This window comes from Leptonychotes weddellii, chromosome 3 (genome assembly GCF_054177405.1).
Source record: "Leptonychotes weddellii isolate Sample4059 chromosome 3, ASM5417740v2, whole genome shotgun sequence".
Lineage (NCBI taxonomy): Eukaryota > Metazoa > Chordata > Mammalia > Carnivora > Phocidae > Leptonychotes > Leptonychotes weddellii.
This window is the reverse complement of record NC_138371.1, coordinates 117740917-117763314: the sequence shown is the minus strand read 5'-3', so window position 1 is coordinate 117763314 and position 22398 is coordinate 117740917. Positions and strand designations below refer to the sequence as shown.

Genomic DNA, 22398 nt, shown 5'->3' with positions numbered 1-22398 from the left:
TTCTTTAAAATTGAGTAAGCCAGATTCCTCTTTAAAATGAGTTCTGGGAGCCCCTGGCTGGCTCAGTCATTAAGCGTCTGCCTTGGGCTCAGGTCATGATCCCAGGGTCCTGGGATGGAGCCCTGCATCGGGCTCCCTGCTCGGCGGGAAGCCTGCTTCTCCCTCTCCCACTCCCCCTGCTTGTGTTCCTTCTCTGGCTGTGTCTCTCTCAGTCAAATGAATAAATAAAATCTTTAAACAAAAATAAAAAATAAATAAAATGAGTCCTCTTTCTAGATATAGCCATTTTCCATATTAGCCCTAGTGTGTTCCTGGCGTCTATTAGTCTTAGATTTCTCATACCCTGAGAGAATTTAGGGTTCTTGTATCAGAGAGTGAAAACAGCTGATCATCTCCAGCCCACCAATTTGTTCGGTCTGACTTGTGTGACCTTGCATTAGAAAATTAGTTCCTAGGGCGCCTGTGTGGCTCAGTTGGTTAAGCGACTGCCTTCGGCTCAGGTCATGATCCTGGAGTCCCGGGATCGAGTCCCACATCGGGCTCCCTGCTCAGCGGGGGGTCTGCTTCTCCCTCTGACCCTCCCCGCCTCGTGCTCTCTCTATCTATCTCATTCTCTCTCTCAAGTAAATAAATAAAATCTTAAAAAAAAAAAAAATTAGTTCCTAGGGCTACCTGGGTGGCTCAGTCGGTTAAGCGTCTGACTCTTGATTTCGGCTCAGGTCATGATCTTGGGGTCGTGAGACTGAGCCCAGTGCTGGGCTCTGCGCTAGGCATGAAGTCTGCTTAAGATTCGCTCTCTCCTCTGCCTCTCCTCCCCATTCGTGCACTCTCTCCCTCTTAAAAAAAATAAAAATGAAACCCGAAGAATATTAGTCGCTAAAACCAAGAATATCTGGGGGCTTCATAGGAAAGCGCAGGTTTTCTTAAAGTTCTCTTGTCCTTTCCTGCCTGGCCACAAGCAGCTGACTACGGCAGCACAGGCTTTTCTCAGCAGGGAATGGACTTTCTGGTTCAGTAACGTTCCCATCTCGTCACCTTCCGCTCCTATTTCCCTCATTCATTGCTTGTTTTAGCCCTGTGAGTTCAAGTGTTGTAATCCCCAGAATGATAGAAACCGAATTTCTTTTTTTTTTTTAAAGATTTTATTTATTTATTTGAGAGAGAGAATGAGAGAGAGAGAGCACATGAGAGGGGGGAGGGTCAGAGGGAGAAGCAGACTCCCCGCCGAGCAGGAAGCCCGATGTGGGACTCGATCCCCGGACTCCGGGATCATGACCTGAGCCGAAGGCAGTCGCTTAACCGACTGAGCCACCCAGGCGCCCAGAAACCCAATTTCTAAGAAGTTAAGAGCTTAAGTATTGATTTTAAATATCTATTTATTTACTAAAGACTTAATTTCTTTATTTATGTGAGAGAGAGAGCTAGAGCATGAGGGCGGTGGGTGTCTCCTTGTCACCCCACCGGGCGAGGAGCCCAACTCCTGGCTTGATCCCAGGACCCTGAGATCGTGACCTGAGCCAAAACCAAGAGTCAGACGCTCAATGCTCAATGGACTGAGCCACCCAGGCGCCCCTTAAATATTTAAATTGTTGTTTTCTTACAGTATACATGCTAGATGATATATAGTTAAGCTTCCTCAATTACTTTAGTCTTTATCTGTCATTTTAGATATTCTTAGCACAAAAAATATATTAAGTTTTCTTCTATCTTTATTATTTCTGTTTATTTGTAAGGGACTGACCTCAATTTTGACCATAAGGGAGAAATTGGAATATGGGTCAGAAGAGATTACATTTTTATCATGAGCGTTATCAACAGCATGTTTACATTTATGGGATAAAAGAGACACGGGCTGATTTACTGTCATTTAACCTTTCCCTGACTTCATTGGTCAGTTTACCACAGAGGTATAATTTTTATTTGTGCTTCAACAAAAAGAATTATTTTGTTTCTAAGAAAAACATTTTCTCTTAAAGGTCATATTGCCCATCTTTAGAAGATGTTTCCTTCATGTAAAACCTGCTCTTGCTCATTAGAGAAAGACTTATTTTAGATTTTTCTAATTTAGTAGCTAATCAGTGTTTTTTCCTCTCCTTTTGGATTATATGTGATTTATTTCAAATATATTATCATTATCTGCAGAGAGAATAATCTGAGGATAACTTTGAAGCTCTACAGTAGTCAAACTTTTTACCATAGATGCAAAGGAAACAAGCTCCTTTGCAGAAGATGTTTTTTTTTCTTCTCTTGTCTCATCAACTTTATTACGGACTTAGTAAAACCTATCCATCACCTTCTAAACTTTGTCTTTCACAAGTTTCGAGATCAAGATGAATGCCTGAAGCTCTACGATCAAGAACTAAAGATTGTTGGTAGTAAGAAGTAGGAAACTAGACACAAAGTGGATAAGTAGAACTCTACATAATTTATAAACTTAACTTTGCACATCAATTTACATCTATTCTGTCAGCAGATAATTCAGAGAGAGAGAGAGAAGAACTGACTTGTATTAATTCCTCATAAAAATAAATGGTGAAATGGTCCAAAAATTTGAAGGAGGAGGGGGATGGATGAAAAGCACCTATAATGAAATCCTAAGGCCCAGAAAATTCATAGTCTTTTTGGGTGGCATTCCACCAGCCTTTTCCTGCCCTCCATTAACAAAATTTTCTACCTTGAAGTTTTAGATCATTGGTGTTCCATAGACTGAAACGCTATCTCAGCTACCATGCATATTTTCAGTGTACTAGAATATTCTAGAATAGATATTATTTAGTATCTGATTACCATAATGAAGGTAAAACCTATTAAAAGTAAAAGCAGACTCAGAACAGAAGGTCATCTAGTCTACTCAAAATTTCCCTAAGTGCTCATGCATAAACCCCATAAGTCAAAAAGGAAAATTCTGGAACTAAATTCTACTGCCATTATTTTTCTGATAGAGATTAACGTAAAGGAGTATGCCTATTTTTATTTCAGTTGGATATTTCTCTTCTTTTTCTCAAGGGCACCAGTGTCAGTGCAGAGTGTGAGCGCCACCCCCCTGGGGGAAGGCCCCGGGAACTCCCCTACCTTCTGACACAGGGTGATAGTCTTTTCCAGAGGTGGCGGAGCCATCCTTGGTGTGGACTCTCACGATGGAAACCTTTGAAGTATCTCCTTGGCGAATCACTGGAATTTTTACAACCACCGACTGTCCCGGTTCTTTGGGTTCACTGATGCTAAATTTGGTTTCTCCAAATTTAATAACAGTCTCTAAAATTGTGGGAAACGTGGACAAATTAAAATGTAAAGGAAATGCTTTTTCTTCATTTCTAATGTTTCTTTCCACATGAGGGGAACTGAATTAGTATTACACTCATGGCTTCTCTCTGTCCCCTCACCCATCATTATTGGTGAGTGGGTTAGGAGAAACTGAGTGTGTTTCATCCAGTTCCTTCCTTGGCAATCAAGGAAGCATGTACCCCGGGCAGCCTCTATGTGCCATAGGTCTTATAGAAGTGGGTCCCTGAGAGCGGGAGGGGAGAGAGAAACTGCTGGCCCGGGGGTATGTCTACCCTACCGGAGGTATGAACATGTGGGATTTAACATTAGACATAAAGCACATTCTCCAGCATTGACTTCCGATTTTCATGTTTTATTTGGTTCCCCATTTATCTTAGTCTTTTTTCCTATTTCTCAATTGCTTTAAAACCCTTGTCAGAAAGAGGGGGTTATTTTCTGAGCCTCCTAAAACGTTAACATAGATGGGTTTCAATTCCTAATTTACAGGCGAGGACAAGAAATAACTTCTTACTATCGGCATCATCTCGGATCCTTATCAGAGTTTCATTCTGTTCCCCAACTGCAGCCCCAAAGGGGGAGTCGCTTTGTGGGGTGCCAAGAACCAGGCGGAGCTCCTCTACCTCCTCATAGAGTGTGTCGTCCATCAGCTCAAGGACACAAGGCTTTTCGGTCTCACCTGGAGCAGTGATAATGACAGCACGTCAGTTCCATCCCATCATGACATCCCAATCACATCTCAGGCCCCAAAGCATACCTGGGCTACTAGAATATAAGCACCACAGGGCATGGATGTTGTCTTTTTCCCTGCTGTACTGAGAGTGCAAAGAAGAGTATCTGGTGTGTAATAAGCCTCCAATAAATATTTGCTGAATGAATGACTAAATGTTTGAACATACGCAATGAGAGCCTCTATCTGTGTGGGAAATTTCTCCAGTGTCTGTTTTTAAGTTCTGTAAGTCATCTTAGAAAACAAGAGATAAAGAGCAAATACCAATTTTATGTATGAATTTCTAGCATTATGATTAAGAAGCAAATTTATCCACCTTGTACGGGACAATCAGAGTTAGTCTGACTACAGGATTAGTTTCTAGTACAATTACAGGATCACAGTGATCGAACATTTTAAGGCTCTGAATTCATATTAAAAGTGTGATCTCTATTTCCTTTCATTTCTCTCATTTGAACACTATCTCCCAGCATTGCAAAATCTACATATTTGTTATACCACCAAATTTGTTTTGAATGAACAATACAGCACATCACTGGAAATTAATTCATAAATTGGTACAGACACCAAAAAGACACTGATTCAATCTGTTACAATCGACTTCACCTTATTATCACATAGTGTACACAAAACCACATCATAAGCTTGTTGAGGTCAAGAAGGTGTCTTTTCCTGATATTTCTCATCAACAACTTGGCTTCCTCAAATGCCAAATAAAAATTTCAAGCTCCACCTTACCAGGGAGAAATGTGATGATGGAGCTACCAGTGTTTGGACGTTCCTCAAAGTCCGTCATCACCTGCGCAGACCCCTGCCGGGTGTAACATCTCACTGAAGACCTGTAGTGAACGTCTCCGCTCCTGTGGATCATTGCAACTATCTGCCCGTCATTTTCATTGCCAGTATATACTCGTTCTTTGAATTGCATCTTAGGCACTGCAAAGCAAAGAAACATATGGATCAAGGTGAACGGAAATTTCCTTAAGGAAAATGGCATTTCAGAAAGCAAGGTTTAGTGGAAAGAATAATGGAACAGAAATGAAAATTGGATTCCTGTTTCCACCCAGTCACTTGACAATGTTTGGGCCTTAAGCAATCACTTAAATAAATTGTTTTGATTTTCTTATCTTTGAAATTCTGCTCTATTTCATGGAGTAGGCAGATGCAGTGAAATGCGAAAAAGTAGATAAAACCAGAGACTTTAAGATACCTGTATCTATATGTGTTGCTTAATCATGAGCTTTTCAGAATTTCTGAAATTTCTGAATAATTTCTGAATTATTTCCAAATAACACTCAATATTGTGCACACAGTTAGAAGCATAGTTTACCCAGACCATGTTAGAAAAGTTGATAATGAATATAGTATTATATATACATAATGTAAATATATATATAAAATATTTTTGACAATGAATATTATGTCTGTATTTAAGTGATACCGATGATGGGTAAATTAAATATAGGTCTCATTAACAGTAAGTTACACTCTCCCAAGCAATGTCAAGATCATCATGTTTGAAAATTATTCAGAATTCCTTCTGAGGATGTGTCAGAGAGCCCTCCCACGTATCCAGCAGCTGCTTGTCTTACAACTATGTTTTCGGCATCTTATTAGGGAAATTTCAGGAGTGTCTGGGTGTAAGGAGATGACAGAAAGTCTTGTGTTGAGAAGTGGAAAAAGACCATTACATGTGGTTGGCTCCACCTATCTATGGTGAGGGAACTCTTCCCCTCCCCCCCATTATTGTATTTTTATTAAAAAAAATTTTTTTTTATTAACATATGATGTATTACTTTTCAGGGGCACAGGTCTGTATTTTTCAGGGGTACAGGTCTGTGATTCCTCAGTCTTACATAATTCACAGCACTCACCATAGCACATACCCTCCCCAATGTCCATCACCCAGCCACCCCATCCCTCCCACCCCCCAACACTCCAGCAACCCTCAGTTTGTTTCCTGAGATTAAGAGTCTCTTATGGTTTGTCTCCCTCTCTGGTTTTGTCTTGTTTCATTTTTCCCTCCCTTCCCTTATGATCCTCTGTCTCGTTTCTCAAATTGTGGTGAGGGAACTCTTGAGACACAATCAAGACATCACTGGCAAGCTCATTTTTTTTTTTTTTTTTTAATTTGAAAGGACTGCCTAATTTTATCAAAATGGTCAGAAGGACAAATGAAGACGTGGTCTGACAGGGTATTGTTATGGGTTGAATTGCTTCCCCTCCAAATTCATAGATTAAAGTCCTAACCCCCACAACCTGAAAATGTGACCTTGTTTGAGGCTATGGTCTTTATTGAGGTAATCAAGTAAAAATGAGGTCCTTAGAGTGGGCCCTAACTTAATAGAACTGCTGTCTTTATAAATAGGGGAAAGTTAGACACTGTGACACACACAGAAGATATAAAGACCCATAGGGACAAGATGGGTATCTACAAGCCAAAGACAAAGGCGTGGAACAGATCCTTCCCATGCAGCCCTCAGAAGGAACCAACCCTGCCGACACCTTGACTTTGGACTTCTAGCCTCCAGCACTGTGAGACGAGAATTTCTGAGTCCATAGGACTTTTTATGGCAGCCCTAGCAAACTTATATACATATATAAACCGCAGGTCATCATTTTACTTAATCTGTATATAAATAGCCTATGAATGTAATTATCATTGTAAATGAATAAACACTCACAATCCGAGACAGAATCATTTATGGACACTGTGGCTTTGCTGGGCTCGCCGAGGGCAGCATTCATAGGCATACGAAGCACTAGTTCAAATTTCTCAATTCCCTCCAGCACCGGTTGCCCAAGGTCATCCAGGATGATAACACGAACAGTCTGCATGTTGACTCCAGGTGCAAAATCTAAATTCCGACTGATTCCCACATAGTCTGTTCCAGCTATACGCATAACAAAAGAATTACTCAGTTGAGGACTGACTAAACTAAATTATGAGAAGCAAATTATATAGATCTATTTATGATTCTTTTTTAAAAAAAATATAGAGACCAGTATAACATTACAGAAAAATACATTCAGTGAAATGCAAAGGATTAGTATCATACTGGTTTTCAAGATGGTAGAACAAAGGTCTACCATCTGAAACTTTATTTTATTTACATCTAATGAGTTAGTTTAGCTTTGGTTATATAATCCCTCTATCTTTATTTTGGAATTCTTGAAGGGAGCTAATAAAAATCAGGTCTGAAATAATCAGCACATGAATCATATATGTGATCATCATAAATGACCTATAAAATATATACATTTAAATTTTGTTAACATCAGTTAAATATCTGTATTTATTTTCCAAAGCTACAAGAGAATATCCTATTTAGGTGTGTGTTTGCCTGTTGGCTAAAGAAACACATTTCAGGTATAAGCTTTTGTCCCACACGATCCGCCCACACTCACGCCAGGCAAGGAGAGCAATCCTTTATTCTCAAAGACGTATTTGATTTTTGGCTTATTTTTTCAGACCATGGGATGCAAACCTAGTGTTGACACCTCCATTTATGTCTAAAGTAGTTACAAACAAAACTGTCTGTCAATTTTTAAGCCCCACATTCATAAAGACTGGGAGTGGGTGACAAGGGTTTGATATTATTGCTTCTTTGTTTTCATACCTTCTGTTCTTCTAACCCTCATTTTATATACATTCTCTTTACTTCTGAATATACATCTATGAGTGTATCTGCCCTTAATTCATTTTTTAAAATCTCTACCTGTATCTCTTTGTGGTTCTTCTTGTATTTTTCTTTTCCTCTGCTTCTTCATCTTTATTCTCACCTCTCTTTCTCTGATTTGAATTTTTCTTAAAAAATAACTAATTTGGTGAATCAAATGCTTATTGGACACTTACTACATGCAAAGCATCATGCTGGTTCCACTACGTGGTATGGGCCCCGTTTGCTTGGTGTGATAAGTATGTGATGGGCATATGATGTATGTGTGTGCGCACATAAGAAAGAAAGGGTGCATTGTTGGCAATTTAGGAGAGAAAAAAAAGGAAATGTCTAATCCTATGCTTACCCTAAACTTTATGATCAACTCTTCGGAGATGTAAATCCCAGAATAAAAGGCAAGTGCTTCCTGGCTAGGGTAGCTTATATAATGAAGTGTGGAAAAAGCCTTTGGCTCTGAAGTGTTTATGGGGGCATCTGGTTAAAATGAAGAGGGAACCAAGTTGGAGATGCACATCTGCATGACACTTACACGTCATTAGATTTCTGTGAGGGTGGCCAGCATGAACATTCTTGTGCATACCAATGCCATAATACTCAGGTGTAGAGAACCAAATTCATGCAAATACAGGCATTAGAATTTAGGGTCATTGACTTACACGTTTGCAACGTAGCCTCCAATTTGTGGCTTTTCAATGTATTTTCTCACAGTAATACATAGAGCCTAGACTTACCTGCGATATAATAATAATTTCAGAAAATAATTCCATTCATCCAGACCACTTTCACAGGCGTGAAGTAGTTTAGCTTTAAAGTATTTTGCGTCAAGGTGAGCTGAACCCAGGAGAACGATCAAAAGAGCTGCCATAGGAAACCGCTCACCGTCAGCAGAGGGAGGATCCGTTTTCCGGGATCTGACTGTGACACTGGAAGACCTGGATAGGTCCGTGCCTGTTCTCCACACCCGCACCTCTGCGTAGCCGGCGCTCTCGTCCACGGGGTACTCGACGTCGCCAAAGTAGAAGACAGGTTCTGGGAAGAAGGAAACAGTGCCCCGGTGGTTAACTGTTTTCTTCCGCATCAAGCCAGACTGATGGAATTCCAGAGTAGAGTTAGCTTCCTTTTACTGACTCCCTTCTATCATATTTTCTCCTTTCAGTAAGATAACATCCCTTTAATCTGTAGATTATATAGTTTTCAGGTCAAAAGACCTCTGCTGAAAAGCAAAAATACTTATGGATAAGTGCTTCGTGGAACATTCTCGTCTTGAGGCTTGAGTTACTGTGTCCCCCATCTGTGAGATTATAAGTGGCTCTAAATGTACTTCCTGTTCAGCTGAGCTGGTAAAATAGTCCCCCAAAGGAAACAAAACACACAGCCTGAAATGCAGTAAGTTTGGTCCGACTGCTCATTGTATCGTCACCTGGAGACTATTTGTATGAGGACATCTTCTGGTCCGTTACATGTGGCCTTAATCCAGCGTCTTTGGGTCTATAATAACCACTGCAGAGTTAGCACCTACTGGCATAACTAGACTAAACAACTATAATCACCAGTCCTGAAGACCTTGGGGAGACCCGGACATGACTGTAGGTTACCTGTAGAGTTTTGGGGGTGCCTAATACCAACTGAGATTCCACTAGAGAAATAAGCTCCTACCAAGGGATTTGTCTTAAACATGTATGAAAACGATGGGACTTAGTCATGAAGGCAGGACACATGTCTTGGAGACTCTGTTTTTCTCTGGTACTGGTGATGAATTGATCCAGTCATCGTCACTCTGACTCCTCCTGTGACGGACAGTTTCCCTGGTGAGACAGCTGCCAAGTCACGGGGGCAGTAGCAGTCAGCTGAATAACGAGGGACACTGAGAGAGAATTCGTGGGCTGACTTATAAAAAAACTTACTCTGAAATATTTATAGGCCATAAGAAAGCGTAGAAATAATATAGAGGGTATATTTTTACCCACTGTGAGTTTGTTTTATAACCAAACCTTGACAAGGATAAATTAATTTGAGTGTAGACACAGAATAATAGCCCTTTGACTTGAGACTTTATAGTCATCTCTGTCTGGTTTCACAAGACTCAAAAGGACTGAGTCTCAAAGAGTCATATAGCTCATCAATGTTCTTCAAACACGAGACCCTTAAAGAGACGATCACCATGTCTCAGAGCATCTAACTGAATCACTAAACACACAAAAATCAAGCAAAACCCTACAATCATGGCTTACAACCAAAGGCAATCCATTTTGCGCACTGTTTAAATTGAGCATAAATTCTTTATTTTTCTGACCCAAATAAATTACCTTTATTAAAACTAGAAAATTATGTTTTCTTTGTTTTTCCATATGGGGGGGCATAATGAAAGGCATGCAGCTCCCCTGAACTCTTGGATAATACAAAACCAACCTTGGAAATTTTGTTTGCCTATTTTGGTTCATGGGGTGATAAATCTGCCCAGGGCATACATCACCTCCTTCTCATCCTTTCAACTTGGTCGGTGTTAGGGCAAGTGAGTGTGTGTGTACAGATGAGGGTGTTAGCTTATTAACCTTAGTCAAGGCAGGCCTCAAATACAGGCCAATAAATTCCTTACATTTCTCACACCTAAGGAGGGGGCAAAGGTGAAGACAGAACTCTGAAAATGCTTATTCTGACCAGATGGCCAAACCAGGCACATCTGTATGTTTTTTCAAAGGCTTTTAACATTATTATGGAGGCTTGATCATTGGCATCCAACGTGATCTCTGTCTCTTCACATCGCTGGCAAACCATATCATTGTACAAGTTAAGTTTCTGAGTTATGGGAGAGAGCCATGAAGTGTGGTGAGGGGGAGAATCTATATAACAGAACCTCCTATCTTCCGATTTCCCTCCTCCTCACAGATATATATAGAAGTGGGACAGATTAAATCATGTAAGGGAATATGACTGTTAAACACCGAATGGGCTACATATCAGAGACAAACTGATGCAAAACGTGTGTGTTTAGACTCATTTTGTCAACAATGTGTCAGAACTTTTATGTTATAGTTTAATGGGTAATTCATATAAGGAAAAAGTCCTATGTAGTACTCTGAAAATTATGTCAATCAGCATATAGAGTAATGATAATAGTTACTGTATTAGAACATGAACTATGTGTCTGACATATATGCTTTATAGGCGTGTGTGTGTGTGTGGTGTGTGTGTGGTGTGTGTGGCAGAGAGGGGGAGAGAGAGAGAAGAGAGAGAGATGAGAGGGCCTGGCACACGTGACAATGCAATAAATAGTATGATTTATGTGAATTGATACAAACAGTATTATCATAATTGCTTATTGGATGGTATGTTGTTACCTCCAGCAGAAAGAAAGAGGGGAAATGGAAAAAAGTTTTAATACTAAACCTCTCAATTTTACTACAGCAACCAATAGAAGCATTAGAAAAGATATTTATTTCCTTAAAATTAATTTGTTGAAAATCGGTAGATTTACGTGATTCTTCTCCCTCCTATGCTTCACTGATGACAACTAGGAAATCGATCTATTAATCAATTTGTAATCATTGCGGCGAATGTTAGAGTGATTAATATAAGCTTAAAACACACTTCAAACGTTTTTATAAGAAACAGTTTTTGTTAACCGCCTAGTTTCTTAGGATATGAGATAAAAATAAGTGGCTAGACATGAGTACCTCTCTATCTTTTCAGTGTAGTTGAATGAGAACTGAAAAGAATAATCATTATTATCATTTCAATTTCTCAATACCTTGTCAAAAATCTCTACAACTTTAATATTGTTTATAACTGTTACCATTTGGACAGAATCTCATGTAATATAAATGAGTTAAAAATCCTTCAAGCAGTGAATTGAGTTATAATCACTGAAGATAAATGGCAAGATGTTCCTGGAACATTTTAATGTGTAGGTAATAAGCAAGTAAAAGGAAGCAAAAGGTAAATAAACCAAGACTGCCAACAGCTGAAGGATACCTACACGGAATCCAGAAGAATGGCTTGTTCTGGGAAATTACTCTCATTTATGAGCAAGATTTTAACTCCCCTTTCTTCGGCAACATGTTTGTTTGTTTTTGTGTAGGAGCTTGGCTTCTCTTAAAATTTCACTGCAGACCTTTGCCTATTAGTTTTGTAGAGACCCACATTACAACTTCAAGTACTTTAGAAAAAGCCTATTTATTCTGTAATCAGATCTCAAATAGGCTCTGTGCTGTATAAGTTCATAGTCTTAATGGAGAACACAGTAGGTGGCTGATATTATGACCTGAATGAGAGAAGAATCTAATAAAGTCATGTATCCTACAGCCTGCACCAGAGAATACCATAAAGCAGTTATTCCTCACCACTCCGGGACACATTAATGATACTCCGGAATGCATGTTTATTCCCTCTGCAGAGGAAAGGTAAGTTATACCCAAATAGTGTGTGTCTGAGCAGTGCAAAGGAGCTTTTAATTTAGCCCAGTGAAACTTACAAGGGAAGCCAAACTATTCTCTGTATCCTTTGTGGTGTTACTCTTTTAAGTAGAGGGCACAGATGAAGCTATTGACTACAGAGAAGTCTATGTTAGCTCATTAAACAATAACACGCTTGTAAAGAATTTACACGCTTAAAAAAATGAACACACTTTTCCGGGGTGGGGGGTACTTTCACCACAAACAGCAGGGATGGGATCCTGTCTGTTTCTCACAAATGTGATTGATGAGGCTTGGCAAGCCAGGTAAGACATTCACAAGGACAAAGGGAAAATAACTTAAGTTTTTCCCCAGAGGTAAAAAGTAAACTTTTTTTTTTTTTTGCTAAGTCTATGGTGTCTAGATTGATGTTTACAATTACATTGTGTCTCATGAGATGAAAGAAATAGGTGCCAGTAGTAATTGCTATCTGGAGCCAAATCTTATTTACTCACGTGTACAAGGACCATCAGTCAAGGAAGCTTTGTAGTTCTAACTAACATGTTTGCTTAGAATGGAACAAAAATGCAAGCTTTCATGCTGTCTTTTGGTTTAGCGCTGAAAATAATACAAAGAAACCTCCCTAAATTATTTTCAACTCAGGTCTCTGTTCTGAGCTCTGGACCTTGATAGCTAGCTGCCTCCTCAGCCCTGTGCGCCTCACAGCAAACTTCTTCCAAAGAAAGTCAGGAGAGTCACCTCCACTGCCCGCTCCTGGTTTCTCTCGGGCTCAAGGGCCACTTTCCTAGATTTGGCCAGCACACTTGCCATTGTAATCCCACCGCCCCCCCCATACCCACTTAACCAGGCTCTTAACCAAAAAGTTCATCCCTCGAAGCAAATTTCATCATGGTAATCCAGCTACAGAAAACCTGTCAGTGTTCCTCACCATTCGTAGATTGCTCACAAACTCCTTAACATGGTTTACAAGACATTGGAGCCTCTGGTCTCAGTTTACCTTTAGATCTCATTTTAGGGCCCCTTCTGCTCAATAGTCTAGGGTCCTGAATGTCTTAAAAGTGTTGCTTCCAGGCTTTGCTGTAGCACCCCCTGGGTTTTGCACACTCCTTTCCTCCTCCTCATGGGGGTAACCCCTGCTTCTTCCAGACTTCTGCTTAGAAGTTGCTTGTGCTAGGAAGCACTCTGTCTTCCCCATCAAAGGCCCCACTCTCTCCACTGGTGGGGTCTCCGAGTTTTCTGAGGGGAGGAATTAAGCCTCCTTCATTCACTGGTGTTTCTCCAATACTTAATGTAATGAATGCTTGGCAGTAGGTGCTCAATCAACATTTGTAGAGTGAAGGAACATCAATAGGATTTTTTTCAGAACAAATGAATAAATACATCTTTGTGGTGGGTGAGTTAGAAGACTACACTCTTGGGACACCTGGGTGGCTCAGTTGGTTAAGTGTCCAACTTTTGATTTAGGCTCAGGTCAGGATCTCAGGGTCGTGGGACTGAGCCTTACGTTGGGCTCTGAGCTTAGGGGGGAGTCTACTTGAGATTCTTTCTCTCTCCCTCTGCCCCCCTCCCCCAACCTGGTCTGTCCCTCTCTCAAATAAATAAATAAATCTTCAAAGAAGAGTACATTCTTAGCATCAGGTAATGGGAGTAAAGAAGCCTCTGAAGAAGGAGCAAGTGGTTATCCTTGTAGTAAAAGGACTTCGTAGGGCTGCCTTTTGGATCTGGAGGAAGTCCAAGGGGAAAGGGAACTGAATCACAGTGAACTCAAAGAAAGAGGGTTCTTTCTCTTTTTTAATCCTTTGCCTCCAGGGAATTCCGAGTAGGATGTGCATCGGAATCTCCCAAGATCAGGGGCGCCTGGGTGGCTCAGTCGTTAAGCCTCTGCCTTGGGCTCAGGTTGTGGATCCCAGGGTCCTGGGATTGAGCCCCACATCGGGCTCCCTGCTTCTCCCTCTGCCGCTCTCCCTGCTTGTGCTCTCTCTCAAATAAATAAATAAAATCTTAAAAAGAAAACAAAAAAAAGAATCACCCAAAATTTAAAAACTGATTGGATGCTAGGCCTCACCTCCAGTTTATGGAATTAGAATTTCCAGGGGGCACCCCAGGCACCAGTGTTTTTTGTTTTTTTAATGAAAAATATTTTTTATAGTAGTTTTCAGTTCACAGCAAAATTGAGCAGAAGGAAAAGAGATTTCCCATATCCTCCTGACCCCCTCCCACACTGCACCAGTGTTTTTAAAAACCTTCACAGGTTTCAGCAATCTGTGTGTTGTTTTAGCTCATTTCCGTGTCTTTAGCAAAAAATGACTACTTGTTGGGTATCACACTAATTGTTTTGATTCAATATCTTCATCCTCACCATCGCCTTATGAGGTATGTACTATATTAATCTTGTTTTCACAGAGAAGGAAACTAAGGATTAAGGAGGTTAAGAGACTTGTCCAAAGTCACACATGAGGGAAACGGTGGACACCTAGACAAAGCCCGAGCCCTTAACTGAACTAACTAACATTAGCTAAGGCAAGAGAGGAGTCCTAATACAAAAGGTTTTCAAGCACCGGGTGACACATGGAAGTGCTGAATCACTATATTGTACACCTGAAACTAATGTAACAGTGACTTCTACTTAAAGGCAGTTTTGTGATTTTCTATCTTACATTCTCTAATCTAGCAGCAATGATAGATTAAAAATTAAAGGTAATATGCCATTTGTTTTTGGTAGCTTTGATGATCTTCCCCTTTATTGTTAATATACTTGATAAGGAAAGGAAGAGCTATGCTCCAAACAAGGTAAACATCTCTGTGAACTAAAAAGGTAAGACCATCATAGTGATGAGTGGAGTCAATGGTTGTGCTCATCTCTGAAGTCTGAGGATGGGCTGTAACTCAACATTTGAGTCATAGAAACCAAACGAAAACATAATTCAAAAGTGAGGGCAAAATAGATATTTCTAGGCAACAAAGATGAAGAGGTTTTTACTCATCTGTAGATGCGCACTGAGAAACTGCTAAAAGCACAGAAAAAATACATAAATTCAAAGGGAAGAACTGCATATATAAGAACTAATAAAATATGCTGGTAAATCCAACTAACTATTAACTACAGACATAAATAAGAATCATAGTTGATATTTTTCAGTAGCATTATTAACTAAAGTCCAAGTATGATTTAAAGCAAAATCATTAATAAAAAGGAACTCTATATAAAGAGACAGTTCACCAAGCTTATGTAATAATCCTGAATTTGTATTGAAATATATAAAGCAAAAATTGACAAGATTACAGGAAAATATTGATTAATCTACAATTATAGTGGGTTTTTTAAATTGTACAATTCTCAGAAAATGATAGATAAGTCAGAACAATTTGTAGAAATACAAAAAAAATTGCAACATAATCTTTGCCTAATGTATGTATGAGTCTGTGCTCCCCAAAACAAAAGATTAGTATCCAAAATAAATTAAACTTCCCATGAATCTATTAAAAAAAGTCTTTTTTTGTTGTTGTTGTTAAGAGAGTAAGAGAGAGAGAGTGTGCATGCAAGCGGGGAGGGAGAGGAAAAGAGAGAATCTTAAGCAGGCTCCATGCCCTGTGCAGAGCCTGATGTGGGCTCGATCTCATGACCTGAATTGAAATAAACAGTCGGACACTTAACTGACTGAGCCACCCAGGCACCCCTATAGCAAAAATTCTAAAGCAAATGGAAATATTGCAGTTATATAAACATTCAAGTCTCAGAAGAAGAAACTTCCATTGTTATATGTAAATAACCTTAAAACAAGACATTATTTAGTACTCATAAAACTCAAAAAATAATACTCATAAAATTTAATATGCACAAAACCTAAAAGTTCAACAGGATGAGAAAACAGACATTGTCAGATGCTGCTGGTGGGAGTGCAAACAGATTATCCAGCATGACCCATCAATCCTACCTTTTGGTAAATATCCTACAGAAGTTCTGCACGTGTATACTTAGAAATATTTACAAGTATGTTTAATGCAACATTATTTATACTTACAAAACAAGGACAAAACTCAAATGTTCATGAGTAAGAGAATGTATAATTAAAACTCACCTAAATGTAATGACTAAGTTGTATACCTGAAGCTAATGTAACACTGTGTGTCAACCATACTAAAACAAAACAAAACAAATTAAAAACAAAAAGCCACACTCATCTAAATGCATCAAAATAACAGATCTTGGAAACACTACGTTAATTAAAAAAAAAAAGCAAGTTGCAATAGACACATAACCAATTCATGATCATTGCAGCTTTGGGGGACTATGGTAGTTGAGTAATACCAGAGAGGACTTCCATTTCATGAAAAGTGTTTAATTCCTTTAAAAGATCTGAAGCAACTATGAAAAATGGTAACCATTAGTTTTAGATGGAGTGCATGTTATCCTGTATTATTTTTTACATTTTTGTAAAAAAAAATTTTTTACATGGTAGTTATAGAATAATGTGCATAAGATAATTCATTTTATCGGGCGCCTGGGTGGCCAGTTGGTTAAGCGACTGCCTTCAGCTCAGGTCATGATCCCAGGGTCCTGGGATCGAGCCCCGCATCGGGCTCCCTGCTCCGCGGGAAGCCTGCTTTTCCCCCTCCCACTCCCCCTGCTTGTGTTCCCTCTCTCGCTGTGTCTCTGTCAAATAAATAAATAAAATCTTTAAAAAAAAAAGATAATTCATTTTATCAAAATGTATGTATATATTGTTTTTTTTAAAGATTTTATTTATTTGAGAGATAGGGAGAGAGAGAGAGCACAAGCCGGGAGGTGGGGGCAGAGGGAAAGGGAGAAGCAGACTCCCCACTGAGCAGGGAGCTTGATGCGGGACTCGATCCCAGGACCGTGGGATCATGACCTGAGCTGAAGGCAGATGCTTAACCATCTGAGCCACCCAGGTGCCCTATATTGTTAATGCATAGAAAAATAGGACAGAATATATGTCAAGCTGCTAACTGGTTATTTCCTAGGGATGGCATTATGAGGAAATTTTACCTCCTTTGCTACACATTTCTAACATACATTAATTACATACATACACTTAACTTTTTTTCAAGTAGCATGTATTATTTTGTAAATAAGAAAAACAAAGGGGGAAAATATGATGAATTTTCTCCTATAAATAACATCTTCAAAAAATTAGTTTTAAATAATTTTGACTGGGCCTTTCCCTACTTTTCTTTCAAGAAATACTTTAAATACATAAACATACATTCTTAAGAATGACCTCATAGCTAGGCTTTAAAAAGCATTTTCAAAATTCTTTTTGGAAAATAAAGTTCAAATGTGTATTTAAGGGGAAAGCTTAGGAGTATGTATCAGTTTAAAGGCATGTTTTGACATTTCTTTTTCTTGCCAACTATAATTTTCTCAGAGAGCATGAAGAAAAGTCAGTACATGTCTAGAATGCTGATAATTTAAGGACTGAAACTTCCCAAGATTTCAGCTGAGAATATATGGCAAGCTTTTCTCCAAAAGGATAATGTTATCAGAGATTTTACTGTCAATCTAGCTTCACTCCAAAACTCTGATTTTGTCTTTTCCAGGGTCTATATAAGTTTAAAATAAAGTTTAAATGTTATGCTCATCAGAATTTTCCACCATCTAGTAGCATTTGAAAGTCTTCTTGAATGTTCTTTATTCAACAAATACTGTTAAGCATCCTGCCTTCTAGGAGTGTGTTGTGGGTTTTTTGCATAACTTTTTATTTTTGTTTCTATCCTAAATGATATACTGCCTAAACAGAAGGGGAATAAAAAACTGGTCATGACCCACTAATGGATTTTTCAATCCAATGGGATGCAATTCACAATTTCCTAAACATCACTCTTTATTTATGGCAAGGTTTCCCAAAGATGGTCATGTACCCGTATTGCAAGTCCCTGAGGCGTTTTTAAAATGTAAATTCCTGGGGTCTCACCTCAAATCAAAATCAAAATCTCAAAGAATTTCAACTGTCTCAGGTGAACAGCCTGCACACTGGAATCTGAGAATCATGGTTGGGGCGGGGGGTGGCTTGGGGGTGCAGGGACCACACCAGGTGCTATGGTGCAGAGGTTCTCCGTGGGTTGTAGTGTGCTGGAGACAGCAGGATGGCATCCCGAACAAGAAAAATGCTCTGTATTCAGGCTGAGCAGGTTTTGACAGCAGTGAAAAGGAAGGACATCTCCAAAGGATTAGGAGCTGCCAAGTCCTGAGCATGTGCAGTGGGTTAAAAAGCAGTGTGGCTCAAGTATATGGAGTTCTCGAGAGCGCAAAGATGAGGGCGGAAGTTGAGGTTACAATCAGTGGTGGCTGTGTGTGTTCTTGTATTTGATGCCAAGAACTATGGACAATGGGCAGTCATTGATCGTTTTTAAGCGGAAGTGACACAATCAGGACTTGATTTGCAAAAAGGGGAACCAGGGTGATAGAGGAAGGGCGAGATTAGAGGCTAGAAAAGGGTTACGGAACTACAACGGATGGAAGCGCTGGTGAGGTTTAAGATAGGGCCTGAAGGCAGGAAAATTGAGAATTCAGCTTCAAGAGGAGTCTCAAAAATAGAGTGGCAATGCTTTGCGATCAAGTAAATGTGGCCAGCGGTAAGAAGTGGATGAATAGGGGGTATCCAGCTTAGTCAATGGGGGAGCTTTTTAACCGTAAAGGGCATCCATGCTGTCAATCGTAGTTGCTTTCGCCAACCGATTGCTCTGCTCCATAATCTTTCTCTCTGCTTTCATTTGCTATCTTTCTCAAAACTCTTGGATGATATGTTTCTTCAAAAACGATATACGAGCATGCTGTATTTACATCTGTGGATCCTTCCTTTAGGGCAGATGAAGATTCCCAGTTATTTGTGGTTAAGAAGCCAGATGAGAGCATCCTCTAATTTTCACAGAGATAATATATTTAATTAAACCTAAAGGTACAAGTGCTTGGCTTGTCACAGGATCTCAATAAACGTGAATCATTATTTTCATTATATTTTACAGATACTTTCTATTCATATGTATATTGTTACATCTAAAACCGAAAGTAATGATAAATATTAGACAACTAAATGACAGGTATGTGAGAAAGGATATTTACTTACAGCATCTGTGTGACAGAAAAAGATGTTATAGCCACACTGTGGAATACTATGTAGCCACGAAAAAGAATAAACAGGGTTTATGTGTGCTGGCATAAAAAGCTTTTCATGATATGATGCTCTGTGAAATAAACATAGCATGAGGTAATATGTATAATATGATCATGTAGGAATAACAAATACTTATTTTCAGTGCGTCTGAGCTGTTCTAATACATGTATCTCATTTAAACCTCCTGACTACCCTTTGAAATAGGTACTATTACCATCTCCACTTTACTGATGATGACTGCTAACCAAGTCCAGACATTTAAGATCAATAGCCAGTACATGAAAGGAAATCAGACCCTCTGCTTCTAGATTATGTGCTAGTTGCCACTTCATTATAGCAATAATTACCTCTAATCAAAGTGATTGGATAAATGTGTGCATCTAAGTGTGTATATAAAAAATCCACACATCACACTCAAGTGACCTCAAGGAAGAGGTGTGGGTTTGGTGAGAGACATAACCAGACTCTCCCCATTTAGCTGATGTACTTCTTTTTCATATTCATGTAATACTTTTGTAATAAGAAGACGAATACTAAACGAGGGTTAACCTGCATAACGTACCTCCTTTAAACACAGATGCAAAATATTATTAAAGAAAAAGAGATTAATTAGAGAGCAAAAAGTCTGTCCTCTCCTGTTAAAATCTTTAAGACATTTTTTTACTCTTAACAGTTTCTGGCATCTTTACCGACTTGCTGTGGTATTTCACAGTGTTGTGGATGAGTACACTCCCGAGGGAACTGAGCTCTTACTTCACCTTCAAAGAAACCATTATCCCTGAGTCCCAAGGCCCTGCAAAATTTGTCTTTCCTTTCTTCTATATAACCTACTCCCTGTTGACAGCTGCCAAGCCAGTCCTGCCCCCAACACTGCTCGCACTGCACCTGATGCGCTATATTCAAACGACTCATCCACTCATTCGTGTCCCTCATTAGATCTTCCCAAAGGCAGAAACCGTGTATTGTTCATCTGTAAACTCCAAGGAGAAGCATGCAGCCCGGCATAGCAGGGGGTCATCAAAAAATGTGTGGAGACATAAGCGGGGAGGAATCACTGCTTCCAGAGTTTCTTACCCAAAGTAATCACTTTGGCTCCAAAGCTCCTCTTATGAGGGAGAATACACCAATTAATATTATAGTTACTGTCACAGTAATATAACAAAACAATTGCCACATTTACTGAGTGTCTGCCTCTGCCAGTCACATGAGAATGTCTAGAATCCTATTTCTTCTTTCTCTGAACACAATTAAATACCTGGAGAGGTGAACATTTTTAGAGTATTTTCTTTAAAGATGCGTAATGAGAGTCTCCTCGAGTGACAAGAGAGGAACACAATGGTCTACGTAAGAGAAAACTAGAATATTAGAGCTCATTATTCTTCAGTTGTGACGATAAATTTCTTCATCAAAATAATATATATGTATCATCATAGGAGGGGAATAAAATGAGGTCTCACTTTAGGCTCAAACTCCCCATACCTTTAAAATTGTTACTGTTCCAAAAGCCACCAATCAGAAGGCAAACGTGTACATTTTTATTCCTACTGACTAAAGTGAACTTTACAAGCAAGATTTCAGAATCAATGGAGATTCTGACATCAGGGTGATTTATGTGGGAATCCCAACAGCTGAACGAAGAAAGATTATGACCAACATAATGTCAAACACAATCTGTGTGCGGTCTCAGGAATAAAAGCATGGGATTGACACTTGAAAAATAAATAACCTTGACCACAGACTACTCAACAATTGACACTTGAAACATGACCGCAGGCGGCAAAGGAAGGGACTCCAGAATAAACAGCCGAAACGACTCCATTTCAAGCTGAGAGGAATGTGCTCCTTTATTGTAAGGATCCTTCTTCCTTGTTCCTCCTTGTAAGTACAGCACACTAGCAGCTTTGCCTTTGCTCCATCACTTCTAGGGTAGTACATGAAAGGGGTCCCAAGAGTCTTCCATCCTTTTGTGTTTGGGTGGGGGAAAAATGCACCCGACTGTTCCACAAACCATGGGTGCTAGTCTCTTTTTAGGCACTTCTGAAATGCCTGACATTGGCAAAGTCAGCCTCTTTGGTTCTTGGCTTTCTGGTCTACAATATGGGGGTAATCCAGGTGGGTCTGTGTGAAGTCATATCACCAAGCTTTCAGGTCTGTGCACATTCTTCTTGCCCTTCTTGGAGACTGGTGTTTTCCTTGTCAATATGATACTAGTTGGCAGCGATTTCGCTCATTTAACATTCACGCAACCTGTTCATGCTCACTTCCTGCATTCTTTATTGAAGAGAAAATAGTTGCTTCCCCTCAAGGAAAAATACTTAGAAGACCACTCTTGTCTCAGAAATGGTTTGCAAACTAAGGATAAACCCTAAACCAAGATGATAAAAATGTAGACATTATGATTTTTCATGTGACTTCTCACATTCAGATAAAATGTACTCAGTAACATACAGGACCTCCTAAGATAGCACCTTGTTTAATCATTCAAACTTGTGCTCTGTTCTAATTTATAAAGAATCAAAAACTAATTTTTTAAAGAAGTAAAATTAAAAAATAAAGCCACAGGGGCGCCTGGGTGGCTCAGTTGGTTGAGCGTCCGACTCTTGATTTCGGCTCAGGTCATGATCTCAGGTGATGAGATTGAGCCCTGTGTCGGGCTACGTGTTCAGTGGTGAGTCTGCTTAGGATTCTCTCTTTCCCTCTCCCTCTGCCCCTCCCCCTGCTTGTGCACACACAAGCTCTCTCAAAAATAAAATAAAATGAAGCCATATCACTTCCTAGGGTGTGTTTCCATACAAGCTGAGTTGGGATTCAGGAACAGTTGTGGCTGAGACGTGTGATCTTAGCGGTTAAAGGGTAGCTCAGAGAGGAGGTCAGTAATGGAACTGGGCAGCTAAATAAATGGCTTATATAGGGAAACTTAAAAGCCAATTCAAGACCGTTAGCGTTCAGATAAATATAGTGTCGCTAAGAAGCTGCTGAGCATCTATAATCTAACAGCTGAACAGAAACTGGAGCGGACAAGGTTGTCCAGGCAGGCAATGGCAATGCCTCTTTTCAACCTTCAGGTGGGAGGCTGACATTGGTTGTCAGAGAAGGACCTCAAAAATTCAAGTGAGCTAAAAGGTACCCATTTTGTTCTTTTTTTTTTTTTTTTTTTT

At 39.6% G+C, this 22398-nt stretch overlaps 1 protein-coding gene across 1 annotated transcript in view; it reads right to left on the bottom strand.

Moving 5' to 3' along the window:
• Nucleotides 1-22398, bottom strand: part of LOC102736777 (FRAS1 related extracellular matrix 2) — a 134917-nt gene that overhangs the window by 5994 nt on the left and 106525 nt on the right. Inside the window, exons 7-11 of the mRNA XM_081814855.1 lie at nt 8572-8721; nt 6697-6906; nt 4751-4948; nt 3797-3961; nt 3073-3255 (exon numbers count right to left, since the gene is read on the bottom strand). Of these exons, the coding sequence (XP_081670981.1) occupies nt 3073-3255; nt 3797-3961; nt 4751-4948; nt 6697-6906; nt 8572-8721 (906 nt within the window). The remainder of the gene's footprint in view (nt 1-3072; nt 3256-3796; nt 3962-4750; nt 4949-6696; nt 6907-8571; nt 8722-22398) is intronic.